At 41.9% G+C, this 11,876-nt stretch overlaps 1 protein-coding gene across 1 annotated transcript in view; it reads right to left on the reverse strand.

Moving 5' to 3' along the window:
- DCBLD2 (discoidin, CUB and LCCL domain containing 2) overlaps positions 1–10,386 on the reverse strand; it is a 90,832-nt gene extending 80,446 nt beyond the window's left edge. The window contains exon 1 of the mRNA XM_032852012.1: positions 10,182–10,386. Within this exon, the coding sequence (XP_032707903.1) occupies positions 10,182–10,386 (205 nt within the window). The remainder of the gene's footprint in view (positions 1–10,181) is intronic.
- Between the last annotated feature and the right edge of the window lie 1,490 nt (positions 10,387–11,876).

The raw sequence follows: 11,876 nt of genomic DNA on the forward strand, positions 1-11,876 counted from the left end.
CTAACATATGATGTTAATCTGATGTTCTTCCATCTGTAAGGACTCTCCTGCCCCTAACTGCCCTTAAGATGGTTTCCTTGGTTCTAAGTTTTGTGAGTTTTACTACTATATGCCGGGGTGTTGGTCTGGTCTCCTTGATCTCGGAAGGAGTCCTCTCTGCCTCTAGGATATAAATGCCTGTTTCATTTTCCAGATTAGGAATGTCCTCAGCTAAGAGCCGCTCAAATATATCTTCTAGACCCCTCTCTTTCTCCACCCACTCAGGGATCCCAATAATTCTGACACTGGAAGGTTTCATGGCATCATTTATTTCTCTAATGCTGTTTTCATGGATTTTAAGCTGGCTGTTCCAGGCCTCCTCCTGTTTCTTCTTTTCTATCAGTTTGTCTCCTAGATCCCTAACTCGATCTTCTGCCTCATTTACCCAGCTGTTAAAGTATCTAGGTTAGATTGGATCTCATTGACAGAACGTTTAAGTTCTGCCAAATCAGCTCTCATTTCTGCCTTTAGAGAATCTATGTTGTATTTACTGGTTTTATTTATCCTAGCTATTATCTGCATAACTGTTATGCTGAAGTCTATTCCCAACATCTTGATTATATCCATATCCATTAGTTTTGTGGCAGAGGTCACAATCTCTGAATCTTCCCTGTGTTGGGGGTTCCTCCTCTTAGTCATTCTGTTGAGTGGTGATTGAGGGAATGTATGGAGTCTAAGTTATTGACCACAACCCAAGCAAGATGCACCTGTTTTATAGGGACCTTAGGGTTGTTGGCCTCTTGTTCTTCCAGCCTGTCTTCTGGGGGAGGGGCTGCCACATTGTTACTCAGGCAACTCTGGGCAGAGTTGCCCTTCCCGGTGGGGGGGGGGGGGGGGGGATGGGCTCAGTGAAAACTGGTTTTTTGGAGCTTTTGTTCTCTGGTGAATTTTCCTGGCAGCTTTCCAAGTCTCTTCCGAGAGTCAGAGCAGAAGTGACCACATCCAAACCTCTGTCTCAAAACAGAGATTATAGTCTGTTTTTCAGTGAGCTCTCCAGACCACACTGTCTCGTTTCTGTCTGTGCTTCTAAAAACTGCAGTCCTGGGTTGTGCATCCCACAACAGCACTCCCAGCCCTCACTTCCAGGTCCAGGCACATCTCTACCCTTTGTGATTTTTAAACCGCCAGCCACCCCCAGTTCACATGCAGGGCCCTAAACTCCTTTAGGGAGACTGCCCTAAAGTCCTTTCCCCACTGCTACCGGTCTGTGAGTCTGTGTCCAGTCCCCAGTGGGGGAGAGCTTTTGCTTTCCAGCATTTCAAGATCCTGGAGGCTCCCTCCCCATTCTGTTTATCTCCTGATTTCTGCCTGTAGAATCACAGCTCCCCACTTCATACCTTGAAACCAATCACCAGAGATATTCTATTTGTAGAGATCCAGCTATATCTTCTTACATCACAGGCTGATTTCATGGGTGTTCAGAATGGTCTGGTAGCTATCCAGCTCAATTCAGGGACCAGCTGAAATAGGGTCCCCTACTCCTCCGCCATCTTTGCAAACTTCCTCCTCCTTTCCTGGCTAAGTTCTTTGCACTAACTGCAACTTCTCCAGCATCTTTGTGGACTTATCTTCTTAATACTGACTGCTGTTGTTCAGGTCTTCCCCCACTCTGTATTTTACCAGGGATATCTCCCTACTCTGACTTCAGTTACCATGAAGTCTCCACCCTTTCTCCTAATTATCAAACCTGTCATCTGCTTACATATTAACCACCTCCGTTCATACTAAATCACTCATTCAACAAAAATTTACTGATCACCCAAACAGATTTGATCCCAGCTCTCAAACATTCTAAAAAGAGAGGTGAGTTCTATATTTAAAAACAGTTAAGAGTGTTAAGGACATATCCTTGCCTAATATTTAAATCCAAGTTTGTCTGATTCCAAGGTATCTGCTTTTTCACAGTCCACCAAAGTATGAAATAGTGAAGACAAACAAAGTGCTCAGGTTTTTCAGAGTAAACACAAGCCAAAGCCAAAAAAGGAAAAATCTGACAATTTAAATGTTTTCAATAGAGCAGAGACCAGGCTGCAAGGAAATCAGCATTTAACGAGTATTCGCTGTACTCCTGACACCAAGAAAAGATACAGCACAGATGTAGTCTACTCATCAGAAAGTTCATCACTAAAAAAAGCAGAGATATAAGGTACCTAGAAAGCAAACAGCTGAGAAGAAAGATGCACATGAGTCAGTGGTAGTTTTGAGCATGACCCTAGGTACAAAGTAAAAAAAACACCATTCAAATTTAAATTATACTAAAACACGACTTGCAATCCCTGATTAAGCAGTGTTCTGGACAAGTGGAGGAGATGATTTCAAGAAGAAGGAAAAGAGGCAGAAGGCAGTTTTACTGTGCTGGGATGGGAAGCAGGGCAGGAGTATAGTTCTACAAAGTGGGACAGTCACACTGTTCCTGCTGAGCGGTAAGCCCCACTGGAGATTTGATTAGTAGTCCTCACTTTGTAGATCTAGTCACAAGGGTCACATGACCTTCTCCAGTAACTTTAAGCTACCCAGAATCAGAGAAGACAGAGGGGACTGGCATGTGGGACATTTGGGATCAGTTAAGGACAATGGAAGAGCAAAGAGATGAGGGACCTGGGAGGCTGGGATGTGAAAGTGAACGTAGAGATAGCCAAATGGACTGGGTGAAGGCAGAGGAACCGAAGAATGATGTTTTGCTAATTCTTCAGGTACAAACTCCTGTGTGCCCCTCAATGGAAAGTCCTCCAGAATCTTGTTCCCACTGATCTTTCCAGCCTTCATTTTTCATTCGCTTCCTTGGAGACCAGATTACTGAAACTACCTTAACATTCTCCAGGAATTGGAGCTGTCAAAGAAAAAGGAGGCAGGCAACTACTAGAGCTACAACTGGGGGAACACTGGTAATGCCAGAGGTGGCCATTAAATCAGAGTCTGAAAGACAGGGCAAAGGAGTGCACCCGATTTGCTGACACTGACTTAGACTGTTATTGTTCTTAAAGACGACCTATCTGACAAGATGGGCACAAACAGTGTTTCCTAAGAAGAAACCATGGCTATGTGCAGAGGTCTACAGCAAGGACTCCTCTCACCAAGGAGGCAAAGAAGTCTACCTCCCAGACAGAGGGGAGCTGGAAAACACTAAGCAGAATGTTAGGCCTTGAGCGAGTAGGTAGTAAGTAAGGTTCAACAGGGGGCTCTACTCTCAGGAGACTGAGAAGCGCAGGCTCAGACTGCTAACTGTGGGGAGGTGACAACCAACAACAGCATGAAGGGTGTGTAGACACCCAGAGACTAACATCAAATCAGGTAGCTGGAGCAGCACCTTCACTCCAGAAATGGGTTCTTAATTCATATTTTTTGTATGACATACATCATGCTAAGTATTAGAAATAAGAAAATCAGTCTAAGTGATTTTCTGCCAGGACAAATACATATATCCAGTGTGATTACTGAATGAGAAGTAACTGAAAAGCCCTGTCTGGAGATGAGTGTGTGGTGATGGTTAAAGACCTCTTTTCCAGGATAATATCCAAGAAGGGTTCTGAAGGAAGATTAGAAGTTTACCATGCAAAGAAAGAAAGACTCCTTTCTCTTTAAGTAGAGAAAATAGCATATATAAAGAAGTCAGCATAGGGAACAAGGCAAAAAAACAAAAACAAAAAACCATGAAAGTATACTTTAGAACAGTAAAAAGTAGCTCAGTCTTACACAAAAACTACAGATAAAAGTTGAGGGATGCTGGTATGAAATTAAGTCAGGGAGGACGGGAGAGACCAGAACGTGGGTGGAAAAAATCACATTTATAATATGCAAAGGAGTTTGGATTGTATCATACAGGTCATCAAGAGGCTGCCAGCCACACTGCTCCAGGAAGGCAGAACCCCCATGCTTAAGAACCATGGCCAGCAGCAACCAACCAGCCAATATCTGCCCCCCAATTATTAGGCAGGAGCATGCTAGGCATGGGGCTCAAGATGGAAGCCAGGACCACGGGCTTAGAGTCTTGCTACTCATTGCAAGAGGACAGGCTTTTGCACTCCCAGGCTTTCCTGACTTCTTTCTGTTCTGATGCCGTACTCTTCCTTCTCAAATATCTGTCTTCCCTGTGGACTACAAACCTATCAATCCTTTAAAGCTCACTCAGTTAAAACACTTTATCAGCAACCACTTTTTTTTTTTAAGATTTTATTTATTTATTTGACAGACAGAGATTACAAGTAGGCAGGCAGAGAGAGAGGAAGGGAAACAGGCTCCCTGCTGAGCAGAGACCCCGATGCGGGGCTCGATCCCAGGACTCTGGGATCATGACCCGAGCCAAAGGCAGAGGCTTTAACCCACTGAGCCACCCAGGCACCCCATTAGCAAGCACTTTATCTCCTACTTCCTATGAGCTCTTCTTTCCTTCAAACCCACAGCAACAGGCAACTTCCCTTGCTTATTTTTCTATATAATTCAACTTACAGATCATTATTTCCCCAACGAGACTGTAGGTTCCCTATAAACAATTACAATGTTTCACTCTTTTCTAAATGTCTCAGAACTGTACTGACATATGTGCACACATGCCTGGAGGCTCAGAGTTGGTACTACTTCATGCTGCAAGTTCTTAATGAAAGGATGATAAGGAGTACCAGCATCTTTTCTTTGATCAACCACAATTTAGTTTTGACTGCACACTTGCATGCAACCAGCTCAATAAAAGCCCTGCAAGAAACTTGGCCCATTCTCAGAAAGCAGCTGAGGAAGCCTGCACCTTGGGGGCTCTTCCCCATAATTCAAGTAGCTAATCAACATTTTTCTTCCAAGTACATATCCTTCAGAGTGCAGGCTGTTCTAGAAGATAATGTTTTAGCTTACTTTTAAGATCACCCCATTATCCCATCTGTTTCAGTGGAAACTGACACTCATTAAATACTAGTTTATTTGATTATCTGTATTTTCTGTCCTTGCGGATTATACTGACTTAATCTACATAATGATCTGGGAAATTAGTATTATGTAGGTTTCTAAGCTAATATTTTGAACTGAAATACCTTTTTAAAGATCCCACCCTCAATGAAGAATTTAATCAAATGGACCAAGAAAATACTGCAGCAGCAATTCCAAACAATAATTACTTCATAAATAATGTCTTGTGATGAATTTTTACATTTTGAATTTTTTTGCTGTATTTTTAAGTATGCTTGTGTGTCTTAAATTAGGTTACACAATTAATTTCAACACAACATGTCTACAGAACATAACACAACATGACTAAAGTTACAACCATGCAAGATTATTATGTAGATGAATATGGAATAGGAAGAAACATAAAAATCATAAATTGATAGATCGGGGGTAGAACTGTGGGTGTGGGTAATCAGCAATTAAGTTTTTGGTTTTGAACAACTACAATTATCTGTACAGTATTTAAAAAATAAAGTGGCAAGGCCGTGGTAAGGTTGTAAACTGAATCCATGAGCCACAGAAGAAAAACTGCCACGTTGTCTCACTTCATATTTCAACAACCACATTTCACTATCTCTATGAAGCTTCTCCTAATCCCAATAATTTTATGTCATCATTCTACATCCATTCAACTAATGAAGAAGTTCAAATAGAAACTATTTACTTGTATTCAATTAATGTGCAATATTACCACCTGAACTTTCACATCCTAGGTTCATTTTGTAAAGTATAATCCTAAACCTAAAACTACCTCTATGAACATGTAGTCTTTCCATGTCATACTATAATCTCATAATTTCTTTTTGGAAATTAACTCATTTGTCATTTTCATAGCAGCACTGGTACTTTCACTTACACAGATTTCATGATCTTAAGGTTTTTCTGTTTTGTTTTATTTTTATGTTAGTCTTCTAGAATGAAGCTCAGATGTTTGGATAGAATTATTAACCATCTCCAGTGGGAAATCGTATTTCCTCTTTGCTTGTAACATATGGAAAGCTACCTAAAGTGATGAACAAAAATTTTACAGTTAATTTTTCATTTATAAGTTTTAAAAATGTGGATTTTAAATCTAGTCATTAGCACACGTGGAATTTATGTTATATATCTAATTCTCACTGGGCAACATTAGTTAGAAATATAGCAGAAAAAGGATGCTTTGATTTTTGCCTCTGAACAAAACTATATGTAAGAGGCCTAATGTTTTATCAAACCAAAAAAAGACAACTGAAAATTCTAAATTAACCTAAAGCTGATATTAGAAATAATTAAAAATATTTATTACTGAGGGAGATGTGTTCATTTCTGACAATTCACAAATATTGTTGAAAAACTATTTATCTGCATCACAACCAAATAAAGCCATTACTTGACAGAAAAGAATTTTCCCCCACACATTAATTCGGACCTCATTGTGAAATTGAACTATTAAGAATGAACTTGACTTGTTTCATAGATGAGTAAATAAAAATCAATACCTTCACAAATAGTTCGTATCACTAGGCAAAAACAAGTCAGTTTTAATAAATCGTAAAAATTCCCTGATATGTTACCACATTCAAATAATCTAACCCAGAAAGTAGTAGCAAAGCCCTCCAGAACATGAACTAGGAAGCTGAGCTCCTGAGATGAAGAGACACAAATTTCTAGTCGAAATGTAAATCAGGGACACAGAAACATTCATAGTAGACTTTCAACTTCCTATTAAATACATTCATTACAGTAGCAAAGATGCAATCAGCATGATAAATTTGACCAATTTAAGTTTTTCAGATGTGTTACAGAAAAAAAATGCTTTCAACAATAAAAAGATTTTGAAGATGAACTCAACATCAAATTTAGATCTTAAGGGGCTCCTGGGTGGCTCAGTGGGTTAAGCCTCTGCCTTCGGGTCAGGTCATGATCCCAGAGTCCTGGGATCGAGCCTCAGAGCCTCAGAGCCTCACATAAGGTTCTCTGCTCAGCAGGGAGCCTGCTTCCCCATCCCCCACACCCCCCCCAGCCTCTCTGCCTACTTGTGATCTTTCTCTCACTCTGTCAAATAAATAAATAAAAATATTTTTTAAAAAATTAGAACTTAAAAATACAACAATGGAAGCTGTATCTAAAACACCATCATTGTACAATTAAATGTGAGGAAATATAATCTATAAGTAAATGAAATAATATTGTTTAAAATACATCTCTGTTGTGAAAGGCTGACTAATTTTCAGACCAATGATAAATTTTATTCTGAGCCAAATGAAAAGAGAAATCACTCTGTCAGCAGAAAATATGCTCAGGAATAGCTATGTATATAGCACTACATATGATTCTTGAACAAGGCAGGGGTTAAGGGTGCTGACCTCCCCGTGCATAGTCAAAAATCCATCTGTAACACTGCACTCTCTCCAAGAACTTACTGCTGACCAGAAAACTAACCAGCCTTACATGTAAGTCAATTGACACGTATTCTGTACGTTACTGGTATTATATACTGTATTCTTATAATAATACCTAACTTTTTCAACATTTTAAAAATATTTCTAGGCTATGCAGTTCCTCTGTGAGTTTTTTCAAATTATTGTAAATCACCAAAAAATCTTCTAATATGTTTATTAGAAAAAAAACTGGCAGCTATCCGTGCAGTTCAAACCTGTGTTGTTCAAGGGTCAACTGGAACTGGAATGAGAGTAACATCTGCTACTTTACAATGATGTCTGAAAGATTTTTAAAAATTCCCGAGGTATAGTTCTCTACAACATATACATTAAATGCACTTCTACCTAGACTGGCTAAAGAAAGGAAAACCTAAATATCACAAAACATTTTTTCCACAGTTTATATTTTGACTGTATGTTAACTGCAGAAAATTTGGAAAAGCAAACAGAAATTACCTACAACTCTACCACCAAAAGGCAACTACTATTACTTCTTTTCAGTCTTCTTCCTAAGATTTCTTATAGAGTAAAAAGTACAGTTTGTCATTTAACACTATAATATGTAGACATTTCCATTATTAAAAATTCTATAGGTGTTTTAAAACACTGCTTCTCATTTTGAAATTAGACTTCTTTTCAGCTTATGTGAGGGAATACAGTGGACTCCAAAGCATGTCTGTTAGATTAGTTAAGACTGGTTTAAATGCAATTCCACTACAGACTTCATCAGGGTCCTTTGGGTAAAAAAAAGTTATTTTTAAAAAATAGGGAATTGAAATCTCAAAACTCCTGAGTTTCCAGTAATATATACCCGACTTGTTCTTCTTTATCAACTTCATAAACTCAAAATTAATAATGATAATCACTTAAAGCTACATTATGCTTTTCCATTTACAAAACTCCTATGTACTATTATTTCATCTTTGTTAGGCTACAAAATAGGTATTTATTCTCATATCACTGATGTAGAAAACTGAAGTACAAGGAAATTAAATAACTTCACAAAATTTACCCAATCAAAAGAACTAGAAGTCAGAAGTCTTTTAAATTACCACCAGCGTTTCTATTTGTGTTAATCTACAGTTTATATAAGACATCACTGTGAAAGAGGACCATTATTTGTTAAAAGGCTGTGCTAAAAACTGAAATTACACCTTGGAAGAAAATAAGGGAATGTTGCATGTTATTTAGGTCTGGTTCATGAAGTTCTGAAGCTTGGAGATATAACTGATTCTATACTGTTCAAAGATTTAAAAAAAAAAAAAGATATAAACAGTCTCAGTCTAGAAATAAGCAAAACAGAGTATTCCGCTTATGTAGTTACATTCCTTTCTGTATCAACGTACCTTGTATTTTTTGTGTCTCGGTTCCCTTATGTTTGAAATGGGATAACACTTTTTTGGATGGGTGTGGTGAGGATTAACCGACTTAATACACATGTATCACCTAGAACTGTGCTTGCCACAAAGTAAGTCCCAATCAGCGCTGACTGTAGGTAAGCCTTCTTGTTTTTTGTTTCTCCTACTAGGAGGAAAATACAAGCATACACTCTAAAACTTCAGTGGGGGGAAGGATATCACAACTCAATTTATTAAGTGCTGATGTTTAAGAATATAAGAAGATAATCTAACTAAAATCATGAATGCTAAGCATCTGAATTTTAAGTTACACTGTGTAGAAATGTGCCTAGAGCTAAAAGAGGTCAGTTTACCAAATATATTCTTCTTTATTGTTACATTACACTTCCACATGCCTGTCAAAGTTTCAGCATCTTCATAATGACAGGCCTATCTATGGCCATGATTCTACACTTCTCTGAAAACCATATGAGCAACTTTTCACCGGGACTTAAACATGGAGATCAACCTAAAATAAAAATCTTCCCAGCAATAAGCAACAGTTCAACCCATATCCTTCTCACTGCAATAAAGAAGAAAATGCAATGGAAAAATGTGTCCAATAACTGATGCCAAACTGATTCAAGAATTGTGGTTCGCTGCCTGAAAATAGTACTAAAGGGTGGGGGAGGAATCAGCCTTGCATTCTCTTTCCATTATGATGATTATTCAATAAACAGTTTTGCTCAGTTCTGAAATAGGTATTTCAAGGACTGTGGGTGGGGAAAAAAAAAAAAGTTTTGTCACTTTCTGGAAGGGCTTACCCTTTTAACTCCGAATGCTCCATCTGGGAACACAGCACGTGCCTTGGGTCAGACTGAGTGTCTGACCCAGGCAATCCAGATCACCAACAGGAGTAACAGTAAGGTATCATAAAGGGCATGTCCTGAATTCGACTCGAAGCTAACAAGAATCAATTCGCTTTTGAACCTGAGCACTTTCACAAAAGATGATAATTATCGCCACCTGCCTTTAATTGGTTTAAGATGCTACTTAATTACCTTGGCTTTCTACTCTGTCCATCAGTGTAACCTTAACTTTAGGGGTCACACTTCCAAAACTACTCTTTTTCCTCCCAAAGATTTTCCCCAGAAAAATCCAATACCAAAACGGAGGCCTTCATGGGTCTCGCTTCTCTCTTTTCGGAAAAACCAAAGGCCTTGTCAAAAAGTAAAGCCGCGCCAACTTGAGGGACAACAGGCAGAGCCCACCTTTGCAAATGAACCCAGCGAGTGCTCGGCCAGGTCTGGCCAGGCACCGAAGCGCACCGCACCTCCCCCGTGCATCTGCAGATTCGGCACCCCACCAGGAGACCCGGCATCCCGGAGGCTCCCCCAGTGCCCCCGCCGCCCCTGGGGCTCCGCGCGCTGCGCACTCCCCGCGGACCACTCACCTTGCTGGGCTCCGGTGTCCTCGAGCAGCAGGACCAGGATAAGTAGGAGCAAGAGGAACAGAGGCATGGGGAAGGAGGAGGAGTTGCAGAGGGGAGGGAGAGGGCGGGAGAAGGGGAGCGCGGCCCGGGCGGGGGCGGCGGCCGCGGCCCGGACTCGGAGACTGTGAGGGCTGCGCCCGGCTCTCAGCACAGCCCGGCTCCCCATCGCGGTGGCCCGCAGTCCGCCTGCATAGTGCGGACGCCCCGGGCGAGGAGGCGGTGGCTCGGACTGGGGAGCCAGAGGCAGCGCGCACTGCGCCCCGCGCCGGGACCCTCTCTGCCCCTCGCTCCGCTTTCGCCTCCTCCTCTTTAGTTCCTTCCCTCCGTTCCCTGCCCCGAGACCCCAGACCAGAGCGCAGGGCAAGAGAGGAAAGGAAGGGGGGGGGGTAGTCGAGCCGCGGAGGAGCTGGGGGGGGACGCGCCTCCCGCACCGCGTTCCTCAACCCGACCCGGGCTCTCGCAGCACACGCCCGGGTCTCCGGATAGCTGGCAGGCAGGCCAGCCGCCCGCTCCCTCGCGCTCCCTCTGGCGCGCACTGACCACGCCTCTTCTACCCGCCGCGGCCAATCCGCAGTTGGCTCCGGTCCGTCTCCCTCCGCGCCTCCCAATCAACACGCTCTCTCCTCTGTCGGCCCGTTAGGTCCCCGGCCCACTCCTTGAGCTCAACCGCCCCTCATCTCTCTCCTCCAATCCCCTGCAGCCTTAGCAATGCGTCCCACCCGCCTCCCCCAATCCGGGTTCCGCCCCCAAGCTCGGGCCCCCGGCAGCCCCGCCCGGCCCGCGCGCCTGTTATTGTTGGGACCGCTGCCCAAGCTGATCTCGCTGAGGCCGCCGCTCGCTCTGGTCAATGACTTCCGGGACTTCCCCCATCCCACTCTCCTGGCTCCTCAGGCCCAGCTTTTTCATTGCTCCGCCCCTGCCGCGCATCAGGCCACTGGAAGGGGTGGGAAACCAGGATCCTGGATGGCTTTAGCTGGGAGCTGAGGCTAAGAAACATTTTACCAAAAAATAGCAGAGCGTGTTTTATTTGTGAAATTAAAACTACAGCCAGTTGTTGCAGCAACTCCACTTTAAAATAAAAAATACACTGTTCAATATAAAAGAATATGTATTTCTTGTTTCCTATGCCTTTTACTCGATTTACTATATTCGGAGCTGGACAAAAAAAAAAAAAAAAAAAGCATATAACAAGATCCATGCCCCAAAAGCAGTTTAAACCTAACATCCTAACATTCATTCAGCCATTCTGCCAAGAGTTGTTGACCACCTGCTATCTGTTAGCAAAACTTATGCTGAGAATTGGGGGATTTACAGCCATAATACAGAAATCTTTCCAGGATCTAGTATTGGTACAGAGATGGAAATACATCATGAAAGTCAGAGTGCAACAAATTCGATGGAGTCTGTAAGTAAATGTAGTGACAAAAACAACTGGTTTTGGGAAAGGGGAGTCCATAGGACTAGGCAATGATTGGTTTTAGGAGAAAGGTGCCATCCTGGGTGTTTTTAATATGGGCCCCCAAGAAAAGGATGGGGTCATTAACAACTACAGAAAACCGGAAAGTTGTGTCAGGTTGTACAGGCAAGTGAATTAATTTTGGACCTGCTGAATTTGAGATGCTCACTCAGCAGCTAGAATTTGAAGTTATGTAACAG

Source organism: Lontra canadensis, unplaced genomic scaffold (genome assembly GCF_010015895.1).
Source record: "Lontra canadensis isolate GAN:19392208 unplaced genomic scaffold, GSC_riverotter_1.0 scaffold6, whole genome shotgun sequence".
Taxonomy (NCBI): domain Eukaryota; kingdom Metazoa; phylum Chordata; class Mammalia; order Carnivora; family Mustelidae; genus Lontra; species Lontra canadensis.